Consider the following 17,568-nt stretch of genomic DNA (forward strand, 5'->3'; position numbering starts at 1 on the left):
TGAGGTGATACGTCTTTTATAAAAGAGAAAAACAAATACGTACTTGGAGTGCAGCTTGGCCTCGTCCATGAGCGCCCGGAAGGCGACCTTCTTCTGCTGGAGCCGGTTCTTCTTCTCCTTGCGCTCCTCCTCCGCGCGGTCGCGCACGTACTGGTCAAACACCTGGACGAACAAATTAGTAAATTATTAGTATTGAAACATAGCTGGATCAGGGAGCTTAGGGTACACTAATCGAGCGAGCATCGATCGATGGTAGAATGGATTAGTCGACGTCGATCGATAGTTTCTACTAGACCAATCGATCAACCGATGCCACCGACCGGCAATCGATCGATTGGTTAGTCGTCCGGTATCTGACGATCAATTAAAGCTACCACACCAATTGATCAACGTCCACGAATGTCGATAGATGGCATAGATCGACTATCGATCGATTGGTGTGGTAGCCCACCAACAGACCACTCTTGAATCTAATAACAGACCACTCTTGAATCTAATAGGGGTAGATGACTAATTTTTATTTCAACGTCAATCTTGTAGATTATTTTATTTCATTATCATAATGATTCCCTTACCTGTCTTCTCTCCTTCGAGTTCAGCATCAAATATCTTGGATCGAAGACGATCTTGTGCAGTTCCTTCTCCCAGGTGGAGAAGGCGGACACGTCCTTCTCCTGCAGCATGCGCAGGAAGGCGGCGAGGCGCTGCGGGTGGGGGAGCGAGCCCCGCTCGCGGGCCGCGCGCACCTCGGCCTCCACGGCCGCCGCCGCGCCCACCAGGATCGTGCCCGCGCCCGACAGGGAGTTCGTCGCGGGCTTCTCTGTTAAGGGGGGAGGGGGGTTGTTAGTTTGGAGGCTTTGGTGTGGTAAAATATCGTCTGTTTCAACGAATAATAACGTATAGATCATGATATATTTAACAAAAATAATGATAATTTAACTTATTACAAAATGAAGCTGCCTCTGATAAATCTTACTATTATTATGCTAATTTAAGTGTAGGAGAGCCATGCTTCGCCTCGAATGGGCCGGCTTGACTGCCCAGTGTCTGGTGTCCAGGAGTGGCGGCGATTGCTTACCATCAGCTGATCCGACTGCTGGTTTACCAGCTTATTCCATAAAAGAAATCTTTTATACTGTTCCTCGACTCGTTAGTTAGTACCTACCGAATGTTCGAATTATCAAATGATCAGAAATCTTAACTAGTCTCAATATGTAGGTACTGACTACAAGTTCTGAGATCTTTCTGGTCTTTCTCTTTGCAACTATGTATGTATTGTTGAGAGTTTGATGCCGATAAGTTCGAATTAACGAGTCATTTGGTTATATAGAATTAGTATAATTTTAAATTAGTAGTTCAAATGTATAATTTTAACACCTCAAAATACACAAAAGTATACAAAACAATGACACAGCGCCATACCTTCTTCAGCCTTACTCTTCTTGGCAGCATCAGCCTCCTCGGTGTTGGCCTCAGCAGAACGCTTCAGCTCACCATTAGCCGCCTTGTTACCGGACGCCGCCGCCGCGTCCTTACGCTGCAACAAACGTACGACAAACATTATTATTTTATATATTCATATATATATATATTCATCCGACTCAGGAATCGAACCTGAGACCCCGTCTAATAAGGTCTTAATAAAATTGGTTACTACAGTTTATAGTACATAATAATTTGCATAGAGGGCGCTTAGCAACTAAATGTAACATGTCAGCTAGCTATAATAAAAAAAATATCTGTGATGAATGGTAAGTTCGCGTTTACTAATATTATAAACTAGTTACAGCCTCACCTGAGTAAAAGAAACTTATGTGTTATTTCAGACCATAATCTACACCAGTTCCAAATTTCTTGTCGATCCTTTTAACAGTTTTAACGTGATTTAGTAACAAATATACACACAAAAGATAGTTTTTTTATAATATTAGTAAGATGTAAGGATATATTTCTGTTACTCTATCACACACAAACTACTGAACCCTTAGTATGAGTTATACGTTTATGCGAACACGCTATCGTTTCGTTTTCGTTCAACGTAAAGCAAAACCCGTACTAAGGGTACAGATCGATTGAAACTTGGCACTGAGATACATTATTTATAGTCTGGAATATTTTTACAGATTACCGATTTTACAGTAAAAATTACCCTGAGTGTTTTTCCAGACTATTACATAAAACTCGAGTAGAACATAGAACAAAAACTTAAGTGATTATTGTCCGAATACTCAAACGCTACTCAATTTTATGACCCTCTCAAAACTAGTTCCGTCCCTATTAATTAATTAATTATTTATAAAGTGACAGAGATAGCACGATATTTAAGTACAACTTCAAATTGAGTAGCGTTTCTGTATTCGGGCGTATGAGTACGGCAGTAATGTTTTAAAATAATATACAAGACGGACATTGAAATAAAAATTATAAATTTTGAACATCTTTTTCATCGCATATTCCTTACCATTCACCACAGATTTGAATAGCAACAAAACAACATTATAAAATGATATATATACAATATATTCGCAAAGTAATGATACATTAATACTTAATAAAACATTGCAATAGCCATTCCTGCCCGCCTACTCACGCAAAAGCTGTGCCGTGATGATTCGCATGTCGCTAGCGTAACTATTTTATTTTTTGTTGAGTAACATTTATTAAAGTTTTTATAATTTAAAAAAGTTAAAATACATGACAAGTGACAGGTGACAGAAGTCGCACATAGTCGATTGATGAACAAATAAATCAACGGATGACACAGATCCTACATCGCACAACAGTTGGGCAGAAAGCCCGCCAGACACGATCACCTCGCCTGGTCGGAGGATACTGCTTTTCTTAGGGAACTTTACTCTCTGTTCCCTAAATACTCACTCAAACTATGGTACCTCCCTCTTTACTGAAGTCGGTAAAAATCAATGTCTATCCTTATCTTACTAATGCATATTATAAATGCAAACAGTAGATGAATGACTTTGTGCGTATGTTTGTTACGCAATCTCGCCAAACCGGCTGAAAGGGTAGATTATAGTCTGGAATAACACATAGTCTACTTTTTGCCCCAGGAACGCGGGCAAAGACGCTGGCAGAAGCTAGTAGATAGTAAAATAACCGTCTGAACTCTGAATATATCTTGTCCGGATTTTACTTAGCTTACGCGCTTAGCCACACTCAGAGACATTTAATAATTACTTAAACTATTCCTTAGTAACGATTCTGTATCGAAAACAATCGCTAAGGACTTGGTTAAGTAACCATTAAATAACTCTGAGTACGACGGTAAATGTTACTCAACAAAACATCGCTCAGTAATTTCTATGTGTGTACCTAATACAATTATGCATATCATAGTATATATGACAACATATTAAAGGGTCCTTGTGTAAGGAAAAAGTAAAAACCTATTGCCAAGGTACGAATAGACTAACGGCCAATTTCAATAACCTATCCATTTCTAAATTTGCTTACTTCATAATTTGGACATAAGCTGTATTCAGAATGTGTCAAAATTGTATCTCTAGTAACTCAATGAAATGTGTGAGTGAGGTTACCAGAGGCCCAATTACCCCTTTTCCCAATCCCCGATTCCCCAACAACACTTAAATTCCTAACCCCCAAAAGGACCGGCGACGCACTTGTAACTAGTATTTTGGGTGTCCATAGGCGGTGGCAATTGCTTACTATCGGGTGATCCGTCTGCTGTTTTACCGGATACAAAAACTGTGTGGCTGTATAGGCCTACGATTTAACTGGACAGTTAAAACTGCACATTAAAATCGGAAGGCGTACATAAGTGTTAACAGTACCGACATTAATGTCAGACATTTGTGTCAGAATTTGTGTTGTAGTCTACCCGTACCTTAATATATGAGAGTTAGGAACTTTCAAAACCTAATAGGATGGGAAGTTTTGTTTTTATTAATTGTATTAATACTTTTTCTCTTACACAATGATCCCTTATACCGCTAATATAAAACTAAATTATAGGACTTCATATATATCATATAGTGGAGACCTTTTTACTTGGACCTTAGCAGGCTACAAAAACAAAAAAATCGGAATGTACGTATGTATTTACGCGCGTAACTACTTAACTACTCAGTCAGTTTAAAATAGTCAGTTTAAAAACTTATACTTAACTACTCGACCAAATTGTATAATTCTTTTTTTATAGTGAGTAGCAGCGCGACAATCGCCGTGTCGCGTGTCGCGGAATGCTGCTCATGAATATGAGCGTCTAGCATGGTTTGAAACTAGTCGAATTCCTCATCAAACAGTTACATGAGTAAGCCGATAACATAATAATTAATTTGTAATGTTTGTTATTATTAGAACAAGGGAGTGGCGACATAGCACGAGGGTAAAGATGGATAGGCCATACGCCCCGAAGGGGTCCCGACCATAATCCAAAGCAGGCCTTTTTTTACGGAATAGGGGGCAAACGAGCAGACGCGTCACCTGACGGTAAGCGATCAGCGCCGCCCATGGAAACACGCAACACCGGAGGAAACACAGGAACATTGCCGGCCTTGTTAAAAGGAATACGCTCTTTTCTTGAAATTTTGAAAGGCTTATCGGTTCGGTAATACCGCCGATGACAGTTTTGCTGGAAAATCATCCGATGACTTCTCCCGCCTAAGGCGAGGCGCAAGTTTGTGAATTAGTTCATGTGTTTGTTTATTACTTAATCACGCCAAAACGGCTGAAGGGATCGGAATAAAATTTACAACAGCTGAAGCTAGTATCATAAATGCAAAAGTTTAAGAATTTGTATGTATGTTTGTTACTCAATCACGTCAAAACGGCTGAAGGCATCGGTATGAAATTTGGAACAAGGGTAGATCATGGTCTGGAATAACACATAGGCTACTTTTTATATGCCAGCTAGTAATTTAACACATCAAAACATGGGGGACACCACGCGGGCCCCGCTAGCGGAGGATTTGCCTTCAACAGTTTTCTATTGGCAGTCAAAGACTTAAGAATTGGCCCGAGTAATCAGATCTCCACTACAATAACAATATATCCATGCATTATAAAGTACATCATGTCAAAGTACTTGTTCCGGGTCTTGCGTGGAGTCCGGGGATTTGCGTACCGGCCTCACGAGGGGGCGGGGATGACAGACGCGTTTCGCCCATATTTCCACCCACCCAGAATAGTCCTAATTGATACAACTGCACTTTAGAACTTTCGATGGGATATTTTAAACATTAACATTATTTTTTAAGCGCCAATGTATCGGCGCGACTGGAGAGATAACATGGCCTTAAAGAAAACCGACGTGAAACAACGCTTGCGTTGTGTGAGTGAGGTTACCGGAGGCCCAATTACCCCCTTTCTAATCCCGATACTCTAGTCTCTAATAATCTTCAAATTCCTAACCCCGAATAGGCCGACAACGCACTAGTAATTCGTGTTTTAGGTGTTAATGGACGGCGGCGATTGCTTACCATCAGGTGATCCGTCTGCTCGTTTACCGTAACGTAACGAGCAGACGAATCACCTACTAAGTGCTCAGTGTGACCCATGGACACTCGCAACACTAGGGGAGATACAAGTGCTTTTTTATGAATGTGACAAGCCCGCTATAACCTCCCAAAACCGCTGCAACTCCTGTGCATCAGGATCTACAGTAGATACAACCATGAAAACATCGGAACACTAAAGTCCGGCGCGTCCCAGGGACATGAATGACTGTCTTGGATCCCGCAACGAAATAAATCAGAAGATATTGTTAGAGGAGAAGAAAAAGAAAACGATAGTTTCCACTTCCCTCGGTGAATTTAATGCAGGAGACAGAATGACTTAAGCCTTAAGGCACAAAGAGACTGCACAACTGGGAGAAGCCCAGTCGCCAAGCACCACGGAAATTTGACTTAAAGCTAACTGGGTCCTATGTGTGAGCTGTTACAAGTGCAATGTCGGCCTTTTGGGAGGGGGGGATTGGGTGTATGGAACAACATAATTTAAACTCTTTTTATATTGGACAAACAGAGTTTGGAGATTGTCTTATAAAATTAGCAAAATTTTTAATGGGACAAGCCGGTAAACGAGCAGACGTATCACCTGATGGTAAGCAATTGTCGCCGTCCATGGACACTTGAAACACCAGAGGCGTTACAAGTGCGTTGCCGGCCTTTTGGGGGTTAGGAATTTAAGGGTTGTTGGGGAATCGGGGATTGGGAAGATTGGGAAGAGGGGAATTGGGCCTCCGGTAACCTCACTCACACAACGCAAGCGTTGTTCCACGTCGGTTTTCGGTGAGGCCGTGGTATCACTCCGGTCGAGCCGGTCTATTCGTGAGACTACTTAAACCAATGTATCTCTCTCCTATGTATAAGGTATGTCTTCGACTGCAAATATTACTTTATTGACACCCAGAACAATCAATTCGTTTCATTGCCGGGACTATCTATTTTTTTAGACTGTTACCTTGCTATGGTTTTACATGAATGAAACGCTATGGAGGGTAGAAATAATAAAATTGTAGGTATTGCTTAAAAATACTTAACGCCAGATGGAGCCCAGTAGGGCTGATGCCCGATACGGAGCCGCGAAAGACTTAACGGGTTACCGGGGCTCCGGCTCGAAGAGCAGGAGTAGGAACGGAGTGGTATTTAGTCAATAAGAGTCTGACACTCCCTCTCGCCTCGCCCAAGGCAGCAGAAGTCAGATTTTTTCCCCTCAAAAAAAAACTGCATTTTTTCTCAGAGGCGGAAATCATCCAATTACTTCTCCTTAGGTGTTGCAAGAGGGAGTGTCAGACTCTTACTGACTAAACACCACCCCGTTCCTACTCCTGCTTTTCTAGCCGGAGCCCCGGTAACCCGCTAGGTAGTCCACAGCAATTACTACTAAACCATTATAGTAAAGAATTACATAATATATCTTCTTTTCCCATATAAATATAGGATTTGGTTCTTCAACCCTTATTTCTACCTTCCATAGCAAACACAAGTACAATGTAACTAAACTGAATGGAATTCGCAATGCAATACTATTACTAAAAGCCTAAGAGGATTGTATTTTCGCACATCATAGATGGCGTTGGTGATGTTTAAGATCCTGTCAGTATCAGAGTATTTTGCTTCAGATTTTAGAGATACTATTGAGTCACTTTACAGAAATTAAATATTAGGGTAGATGACTAATTTTTATTTCAATATCCGTCTTGTAGATAGATTATTTTAAAATATTAGACACGTATTTTTTATTTTCTCACGGAAACAAATACTTTCAAAGATATATCGATTTGAAATATCGCGGGACGTCACTTCTAAGTACATTTTATACGTAGAAATGACGTATTTGCTCCTACTCCTAAACTTTGATTCGTTTTATCTAAGTATTGTTACCTTATATGACAAAATAAAAAATACGTGTCTAATATTGTTTCATTACCTAACTGACGGACTAAATAGATGTTTAATGTTCATACCCCGTCATCATCCCTATCGTCGTTATTATTGGTATGGTAGATCTTAATCGACACCAGCGCCTCTAGCGGTGCAAAAAATCCTCGTTTTATTTAAAGGCGTTCGCTTTATGTGAGCTTAACGGGAACATTAAACGTATTGTAAGGAGGTAGACAGAGGTGCACATAAACACCCACTTTTCACTAGTTATGTTGAGTCCCATGTAATAGGGGGTGAGCCTATTGCCAAAAACCAATTTTTTATTAGAACTCAAACCGGGATATTTAGCATATTTATTCGTTTTTACGATTTTCCGATATTTCGGCACTGTTGCAAGCGTCATGATGGACAGTGCTGAAATATCGGAAACTCGTTAAAACATGGTAAATATCCCGTTTTGAGTTCTAATGATAGTGCTAGTGACCATGTCAGTTTAAAAACTTATATCAAAATTTTATGTTAATTTTAATTGTAAAACGCTTCAAAAATACGTTTAATGTACACGCTAGCTCCAAAATTAATATCAATATTACATAAAATGAAATAGTTTAAGATTTAGAGCACGGACACAAGCACATAAAGATACCCTTACTGATCTTAACGTATTATCGTCACTATTTACAAAGCAATAGAGTCTATTTTAGTGTAGCTTGATGTGCTCAGTCCGTCTGAATAAATTTTAATAGTGCCAATGGAAAATAATAAAGAATTTGGATGCCAATGGTATAACATAAAAGTAATAAAATAATTGTTACACAATTTTGGTAACTCACAAGACCAACGAGACGACTTTAAGGAGCATTTTGGCTTAACTGTGATATTTTTTATCATATCAACGTTTAAATTTTTTTTCATGACGAGTTTCTCGTGTACTCTAAAATTAATTTCACTGTCATGACAAAAAGTATCCGGCACGGCTTTTATAGGAGGTAGTGTTGTGTTTGAAGATTACAACAGTGAAGAAATTTCGTACCCTGGACCAGTTAATTCAATTTGAGAACATAAAGAAGTTAAATAAACATTGACTCTACTCTGTATAAAGTGGTTCACAAATACGTACGATGCGTCAAAGACAGTGAAAGAGATAGCTCTTTCATAACAAATTCATACACAGATGAATATTTTGTAAGAATAGCAAAAAGTACTCATAATTAATAATTTATAATTACTATTGTAATCTTCAAGCATTCGTTTATGTCTTGTAAAGACTAACTGTTAATTTTATACAAATAAAGGATGGTTTCATTTCAATTTTCATCGTCTCGTTGGTCTTGATAGAATCAATAAACCAATCCAGTAGCTATCGCTAAGCGTGGCTATGGTCGTAGAAGTAAAGACCATAGTCTTTGATGGGCCATGCCTTATAATGCATAGCTGTAGGCCATGTTCACACAATGGCGCATGGTTCATTGCTGCTTGGTAAAACGCTTGCGATTCCTTTGACCCAAAAAACCGACATCCCGATTCCGCCCCACGATTAACAATTGAGGTAAGCGTCCACAGGCCCGCATCGTACGCATCGCACGCAACGGATTTTAGTTTGTCTTGTATAGAAACTCATACAACTGCGTCCACTGATCCGCATCGTACGGACCGCATTATCGGCAATGTTTACATGCGATGCGTACTTATGACGTCATACGGAATGCGTGAGACACGTGCGATGCGTACGATGCGGGCCTCTGGACACGTTCCTTTATCCGCCAGTAGATACCATTAGCCCCTATACACAATAGCGATGGCCTGAAGTGGGCCAGTATATGTAGGACCTGTGGGGGCTGTGGGAGCTATTTCCACATACCTGCAGCTCCAGCAGCGCGGGCGGCGGCTGGCTGACGGCCTTGTAACGTCGGCGCACTAACAGTACGTACCTGCAGCTCCAGTAAGGCGGGGGCTGGCTGACGGCCTTGTAACGTCGGCGCACTAACAGTACGTACCTGCAGCTCCAGTAAGGCGGGGGCTGGCTGACGGCCTTGTAACGTCGGCGCACTAACAGTACGTACCTGCAGCTCCAGTAAGGCGGGCGGGGGCTGGCTGACGGCCTTGTAACGTCGGCGCACTAACAGTACGTACCTGCAGCTCCAGTAGCGCGGGCGGCGGCTGGCTGACGGCCTTGTCGACGTCGGGGCGCGCCATGAGCGCGGCGGGCCGCTCCCAGACGGACGAGTGTGCCGCCGAGTTGTAGAAGAACACCGACCCGTCGCCCGTCCACACCACGCACCTACACACGGGGGTATTATAACTATGTAAACGAGCAGACGTATCACCTGATGGTAAGAAATCACCGACGCCCTTGAAACGCCAGAAGCGTTACAAGTGCGTTGCCGGCTTTTTCGGGGTTAGGAATTTAATGGTTGTTGTTGTTCGGGAATCGCGGATTGGGATGATTGGGAAGCGAGGTATTGGACCTCTGGTAACCTCTCTCACACAACGCAAGCATTGTTTCACGTCGGTTTTCTGCTCGGCCGTGGTATTACGTCGGCGGTACGTACCTGCAGCCCAGTAAGTGCCGAAGCATGGCTCTGACCACACTTAAAATTTCACTTCGCACTAACACTTGGTACCAGAAGCCCAATTAATTGTGGGGAGCTGGCATGTAACGTCGGGCACTACGTACCTGCGGTGTATTTAAAGCTCCACCTGAGTATACCACGGCCAGCAGTAAGGCGGGGCTGGCTGACGGCCTTGTAAGCGTCGGCGCACTAACAGTACGTACCTGCAATTCCAGTAAGGCGGGGGCTGGCTGACGGCCTTGTAACGTCGGCGCATTTCTAAACAACGTACCTGCAGCTCCTAAGGCGGGGGCTGGCCGGCCTTGTAATCGCCGGCAACAGTACGTACTGCAGCTCCAGTAACGCCTCTGACGTGTTTAACGTGGGCGGCCGCAATTACTTACCATCAGGTGATAACGTCAGCTCGCCTTTAACAGTCGGTGTTAAAAAAAGTACTAGAATGTATTTTTTTTATATTGTTATATTGGCTTTACGCGCCTTTTCGGTGTATTTAAAATAAATAATTTTTACTTTGGCTGCAAAGGCCCAATAATACTCCATAAAAAGACACTCACCACGGCGTCCCTAGTATAGGCGTGCTGGATATCGGCCTGCTGCGGTCCTGCTTGGCCTTGTCCTTCTCCTTGTCCTTGTCCTTGTCCTTGGTGTCGCTGGCGGCGGCGGGCTTGTCCTCGGCGGCGGGCTCCTGGCGAGCTGGCGAGCTGGCGCGGCGAGCTTGCTCGGAACACGCGACCCGGCCCGTCCACCTCCGCCGCGGCCTGGGCTTCGGGTGCGATAGGAGCCTCCACGTCGATTACTGGCCGTATAAACGTGTATTTTACCAAGTTGCAAGGCGAGAATTACATAGATAATTTTTAAATACAAAACACTTCGTATTAAAGAGGTTAGGGTGATTTAATTCAAAAATCTTTAATCTTCCCAATCCCCGAAACAAACCCTTAAATTCCTCCCCCAAAATCGTTGCAATTACTTATAACGCCTCTAGTGTTTCATGGGCGGCCGCAATTGCTTACCATCAGGTGATACGTCAGCTCGTTAATACCGATTGAAAAAAAAAATACTAGAATGTTTTTTTTTATATTGTTATATTGGCTTTACGCGCCTTTTCGGTGTATTTAAAATAAATAATTTTTACTTTGGCTGCAAAGGCCCAATAATACTCCATGAAAAGACACTCACCACGGCGTCCCTAGTATAGGCGTGCTGGATATCTTTGCTGCGGTCCTGCTTGGCCTTGTCCTTCTCCTTGTCCTTGTCCTTGTCCTTGGTGTCGCTGGCGGCGGCGGGCTTGTCCTCGGCGGCGGGCTCCTGGCGAGCTGGCGAGCTGGCGCGGCGAGCTCGCTCGGCCGCGGCGGCCCGCTCCGCCTCCGCCGCCGCCTGGGCTTCCGCGTGGGCCTCCACGTCGATTACTGGAGAATATAACAACATTGAGTTATTTTTACTTTTTGGTTAAATTATTCAAAACATGTATGAAACAAAGTCGCTTTTTCGTCATTGTTTGTTATTAATTTAAATTTTTATTTTGACACTTTTTTTTACAGATCCATAACATGAGGTGGTTTTTATGCCAATACAGGTATAATATATACCATTGTCAACCTTGGGGTGATGCAGTTACTCTTAGAGACAGACAGAAATAGTTTGTTCCTTAACAACACTGACAAACAAATATTTCTTTTTTTTTCTTTTCTTTTTCTTTTTTAATAGTAATTTTGATGACTTTGAAAATCAATCTTGCCATGTCAACGTCCATCTTCTTTATTTTTCTTTATGATAAATAAATTATAATTATATTGATAATTATCATGTTATATATACAATAAATATTACAATATATACTTACATATATATACATCATACATACATACATACATACATGTTTGATTACCGGAGACCCAATTAGGTACTCCTCTTTCCAATCCCCGATTCCCCAACAACCCTTAAATTCCTAACCCCCAAAAGGCCGGCAACGTACTTGTAACGCTTCTAGTGGTTCAAGTGTCCATGGGCGGCGGCGATTGCTTACCATCAGGTGATCTGTCTGCTAGTTTACCAGCTTATACCATAAAAAAGCAACCAAGAACATTATCTATCTATAATATAAAAATAAGTCAGGTTTTCCTTCCTGACGCTATAACTCCAGAACGCACGAACCGATTTCCACGGTTTTGCATTCGTTGGAAAGGTCTCGGGCTCCGTGAGGTTTATAGCAAAGAAAATTCAGGAAAAAATTGAAGAAAAGTAGGAAAATTGTTGGAGTTTGCTAGTATTGGTATAGTACCGTAAAACGGGGTGAATAGAATTCGAGGGGTGAATAGATACAGAAGAGGGGTGAATAAATGTTGGGAAAATGTTCTAACATCTATTCACCCCATTCCTGTATCTATTCACCTTTTGAATTCTATTCACCCCGTTTTACGGTATAGATAGTATAGATATAACTATAGACGAGGTAGGGTAGGAGTGGTGTACCTTCGAGTTCCTTCATGGGCTTGGGTTTCTCCCAGACGGACTCCTGCTTGCCGGCGTTGTAGTAGTAGGGGCGGCCGTCGGGGGCGCGGTGCGTCGTCCACTGCCCCGCCGCCGCCACCAGCTCCGGGGTTATCACCTAAGGGGGGGGGGGGCATACATACAGCTTTTTACACGCAACGGATTTTAGTTTTTTGTACCAAATCATACAATCGTCCACGCGTTATTAAGCATCGGCGGTAGCGTTTATCATGTACGCATCGCTTGATTTTACAAACAATATTGGCCTTCGTTGAGAGTAGTGTCACAGCTTAATTTATTGAGGGGAAACGAAACTTTCCCACCTTGAGTTTCAACTCTTCTGACTAAGAATTGTTAACTTCTCCTGGTTGAGGATAATGTAGTCCGCGCTCGTTAATCTTGGGCCCCATCTGTGTTTTTTTTTTTGGAAAATCACCCTCATACAGCTTTATATATACTTGACTAGCTTCTGCCACGAGCTTCGCCCGTTAGGATAAACTAGACTGTAATCTACGTATGAGTTTGCTTTACGTTTTAAGTAATCGAAACAAGAACGTTCCGTCCTTTAATAGGCTAGCTTCCTACTAGTCAAATTCAATACTTTTTTTGAAACATCAAATACGATATTTTCTATTAACTTTGCATGAAATACTCTATTATGACGTCATCAGATTTTTACGTCAAATAGCAGACAAATTTCTTGAAATTTAGCTAAAAAAATCGAAAATTAAGCAGTTCATCCAATGTATGAGAGAGAGATTATTTTTGAATATTTTATTGTATTGAAAAGTTGTAACAATTTATTTTTGACCGAGGATATTACCCAATTGGCTGGATGCAAGAAACCAATCTACACATAGCTTAGCATTGAAGAAAACTGACTTAGCTCAGATATGTTTTTTATATGTAAAGATGTGTGCTATGGATGGCTTCCCTACTATCGATACATCGCATACTCGAGCTGCGCATCTTCCTCGCACAACTACATAACTCAGTATCAGTGGAAACGGTCACATAGTTTCACAGCTTAGCTATTACATTTTCGTAGCATAGCTACATAGCACATCTCTGGTGGAAAAGCTCCATTATCGTCGGGGATAGTGCAAAACCTCGAATCAACCGTAGGTAAAGGCCGCGTATCTGCATTTGATCTAATTTTACAGGGGCAGGTTAAAACACTTTAAAATCGTTAATTTAAGGGCAAATGGCCTCATTTTTACATGGCTAGTAAAAAAATATGTTTTCTTTGTATCTTTACCATAGAGTCACGTCAACGAGAAGGATGCCAATAGGGATCTAACGTGAAATGAACGCGAAATAAAAAATTGGCTACATTTGTCAGATACGCGGAATTATCCTGTAGGTTGTGGCTTCCACCAATCATATTGTGTAAGATTGAAGAATTAGAAGATAGATATTAAAAGTCTCTCACGGTAGAAATATATAATTTATATTTATATACAGAAGTCACAAGAGTTCAGCACAACACAAGTATAGTTTACAGAAGGAGTGAAATATTAGATGAGAACGGATAGATGAAAACGATAGTTAGGAAAGCATATATAAAAGCGCGACGAAATTGAATCGGAGTAAAACTCTTTAATTAAATCTGAGTAAGTAGAAGTCTAACACAAACGCAACTCTCCGATGGCCTACGTGTGACTCTTGACACCTGTCACTTTTTATTTTCTTTTATTAAATCAAGGGTCAATTGACAGGAGTCGCAACTCCAAAGAGTTTAATAATAATAGGTCGCCACAATCCAATGCTAGTAACGCGGATTTGCACTATCCCCGACGTTATAGTGGTATACTCACAAGTTCCTCTTTCTTGGCTGGTTGCTGCAGTGGAGTGGGGGAGTCTGATATGATGGTCGGCTCTGATGACGGACTGGTCGGCCGACCGGTCTGAGGCTGGCTGCCGGCGGCTGCAAAGGAATACGAGGGTTAGAAATGGCACATCCATCATCTATACTTATACTTAATATTATAAAGCTGAAGAGTTTGTTTATTTGTTTGTTGAACACGCTAATCTCCAGAACTACTGGTCCGATTTGAATAATTCTTTTTGTGTTGAATAGTGCATTTATCGAGGAAGGCTATAGGCTATAAAACATCACGCTATGACCAATAGGAGTCAAGCAGAGCGGGTGAAACCGCGCGGAAGTAGCTAGTAATGTATATACGGTGACTGGTAATTAGTGAACGATATTTAAACACGTGATTGTACACATGATTACAAACAACTTTCCCGAAGAAACTTTTTTTGTATACTCATTAGTTTTATTTTTATCACAAAGTGGTTTAGAAGTTTCAGTGCGATTGAAAGAAAAACATCCAAATAACAAACAAATTCAAATTCCCCCTTCAGAAACTTCCCAATACCCGATTTCCCAACAAACCTTGATGGGGGACAATCATCCAATTACTTCTCCCGCCTTGGGCGAGGCGAGAGGTAGTGTCAGACTCTTACTGACTAAAAACCACCCCGTTCCTACTCCTGCTTTTCGAGCCGGAGCCCCGGTAACCCGCTAGGTAGTCCGCAGCTCCGGATCAGTTAACATAGGTGGCTAGTATATAATATTATGAGGATACTTACTACTTTCATTACCAGCAGCATTATTGATGTTAGGGGGGGGTTGTCCCACGAGTGGCGGGGGCCAGGTGGACCAGGCGGGCCAGCCGGGCGGCGGGTACCCGGCCCCGGGGTAGCTGTACCCAGGGGGACCCGACACACCGGGGCCCGCGCCGCCCGCGCCCGGCGGACCGTTGTTGGGGCCCGGGAACATGTTACCTGTGTGGAGATACAAGTTTATAAAGTCTGAAGTTACAGTGTATGACAATAGGGATGATGACTGGGTCAAAAATAAATTATTACAACTTTTCAATACAATAAAATATTCAAAAGTAATCAGTGTGATTACTTTTGATGAACTATTTAACTCATTCATACATTTGATGAACTACTTAATTTTCGATTTTTTCTTCCTAGCTACATTTCTAGAAATAAGTCTGCTATTTGACGTCAAAAACTTATGACATCACAATAGAGTATTTCATACAAAGTTGATAGAACATATCGTTTTTGACGTTTCGAAAAAAGTATTTTTGCATTGAATTTGACTAGTAGGAAACATGCCTATTAAGTCATACAAAAATATTATAATTAGATACATATTTGGGCAATAGGGTAGATGACTAATTTTTATTTCAATATCCGTCTTGTAGATTATTTTAAAACATTACACACGTATTTTTTATTTTCTTACGGAAACCAATAGTTTCCTAGATATATCGATTTGAAATATCGCGTGACATCACTTCTAGGTATGTTTTATACGTAAAAATGACGTTTTTGCTCATGAATTTAAATATGTCGCTCACCTAATAATATATTGGCACATCTACAAAAAATGCGAAATTGACTTTATAAGGTTTACGTGTTTAAAAGTGCATATTAATCTATTTATTTCCATATTCATCGAGAGAGGTCGTAAGTGTCATTATACCATTATTGTAGTTTCCCCCCTCACGCACGTAGAACAACGGTTCATTGGTCAGTAAAGTAAAAACTAAACAAGTCAGGTAAACTATGAAAACCGTAAATGTGCCAATATATTACTAGGTGTGCGTTAATTTTTATTGTACTCTAGGTTATTTTCTTTTTCTGTCGCTTTGACTGTATATTAGTTTTACATTGTTCTCACATAGCTGAAGTAATCGAAACAATGTAACCAAGAATTGTATTGTAAATCTGATTGAAAAAGAGTAATCTATGGAGTTTCTTGCTCGTTCTTCTCCATAGTAATCTACACTTTGGAACGAGCAAATAGAGCAACTGGAGGACTGACCGACAGACTGACGTTATTAATATTATTATATTTGCTTTGACGTTCAAAAGTGCCTTCCTGGTCTATTTGAAATAAATGACTTTGACTTTGATGTAGTCATGAGCTATCGCTTATGATGATGACGATTGACTCACCATTAGGAGTGGGTTGTATGGGCGCGCTCTCTCCGGGAGGAAGCTCGTCATTCTCCGCGGGACTCTCCTCTTCCTTATCCTTGGCACCTGGACAAACAATACAATATTAATCTTTACTATCTTGCTAATTATAAATGCGAAAAGTTTGTGTGTTACGGACAGACTGACGCCCGAATACTATCGTGCTATATCTGTCATTTACAAAGAATTTGTAGTGACAGAACTATGTTTAAGAGGTTCTTAAAATTGAGTGACGTTTGAGTATTTGACCTTTTACTTTTAAATGGTAATATCTTTTTGTTTGACTTTGACGTTGAAATGTGATTGGTTGGTTTATTCGAGCCAGCCAATCAGAGCGCCGAACGCGCTTTCGTTTCGATTATTTTTAAAACGTTAAGCAAACTCATACTAAGGGTACTGGTCTAATTGAATAAATGATTTTAAGTTTAATCCTGTGATGGAACATTTATATATTGCTGAATTTAACACGTACGAATCCACGAGCAAATATTAGCTTTAAATTAAAAAATAAAACTTACCTCCTTCTTTTACCCACGGGGGTGGTTGCGACATAAATGGAGGCACGTTCCCTTGAGGAGGTGCATTGTGTACTCCGGGCGGCATCACATTGGGCATCACACCGTTTGGCATCATACCCATGGGCCCAGCCATAGGGCCCCCGCCACCCATGGGCCCGTTCATAGGCACTTGCTGGGGCCCCGCCATGTTCATTGGACCGCCTGTTGGGAAAACCATACCTATATTGGCAAAAACATGAAAATATGTTTAATGTGATTAATTTGTGTTTTACCACGCCTTTCGTCCTCTGAGGGAGTAGGCAGATATCTTCCTTCGCGTCATATTTATTGTGCCATTGTTATAGACAATAAGATATATGAATAAATCCCATTTATTGGGTACGAAATGAGAAATAAAACCCAAGAACTCTTTTTAAGTCTAGATATCATCAATCTAATCTGTGTTTAAGAAGCTTGGAGTAACCAAGAATTATATTGTGAACCTGATTGAAAAAGAGTAACCTATGGAGTTTCTTGCTCGTTCTTCTCCATAGGAATCTACACTTTGGAACGAGCAAATAGAGCAACTAGAGGACTGACAGACAGATAAACATTTTGTTACTTCTAGATTGTAATATTTGC

General features: G+C 41.2%; 2 protein-coding genes across 2 annotated transcripts in view; one reads left to right on the forward strand and one right to left on the reverse strand.

Moving 5' to 3' along the window:
• LOC118278865 (galectin-5-like) overlaps positions 1-8,526 on the forward strand; it is a 107,480-nt gene extending 98,954 nt beyond the window's left edge. The window contains exon 7 of the transcript XR_007706866.1: positions 8,351-8,526. The gene's annotated coding sequence lies outside the window, so the exon portion shown is untranslated. The remainder of the gene's footprint in view (positions 1-8,350) is intronic.
• Positions 1-17,568, reverse strand: part of LOC118278570 (transcription elongation regulator 1) — a 59,362-nt gene that overhangs the window by 36,581 nt on the left and 5,213 nt on the right. The window contains exons 4-15 of the mRNA XM_050703354.1: positions 16,948-17,166; positions 16,409-16,495; positions 15,023-15,217; positions 14,242-14,351; positions 12,377-12,542; positions 11,168-11,343; positions 10,489-10,544; positions 9,472-9,642; positions 9,223-9,424; positions 1,423-1,537; positions 576-820; positions 44-162 (exon numbers count right to left, since the gene is read on the reverse strand). Coding sequence (XP_050559311.1) covers positions 44-162; positions 576-820; positions 1,423-1,537; positions 9,223-9,424; positions 9,472-9,642; positions 10,489-10,544; positions 11,168-11,343; positions 12,377-12,542; positions 14,242-14,351; positions 15,023-15,217; positions 16,409-16,495; positions 16,948-17,166 — 1,861 coding nt within the window. The remainder of the gene's footprint in view (positions 1-43; positions 163-575; positions 821-1,422; positions 1,538-9,222; positions 9,425-9,471; positions 9,643-10,488; positions 10,545-11,167; positions 11,344-12,376; positions 12,543-14,241; positions 14,352-15,022; positions 15,218-16,408; positions 16,496-16,947; positions 17,167-17,568) is intronic.

This window comes from Spodoptera frugiperda, chromosome 24, assembly GCF_023101765.2.
Source record: "Spodoptera frugiperda isolate SF20-4 chromosome 24, AGI-APGP_CSIRO_Sfru_2.0, whole genome shotgun sequence".
NCBI classification, from domain to species: domain Eukaryota; kingdom Metazoa; phylum Arthropoda; class Insecta; order Lepidoptera; family Noctuidae; genus Spodoptera; species Spodoptera frugiperda.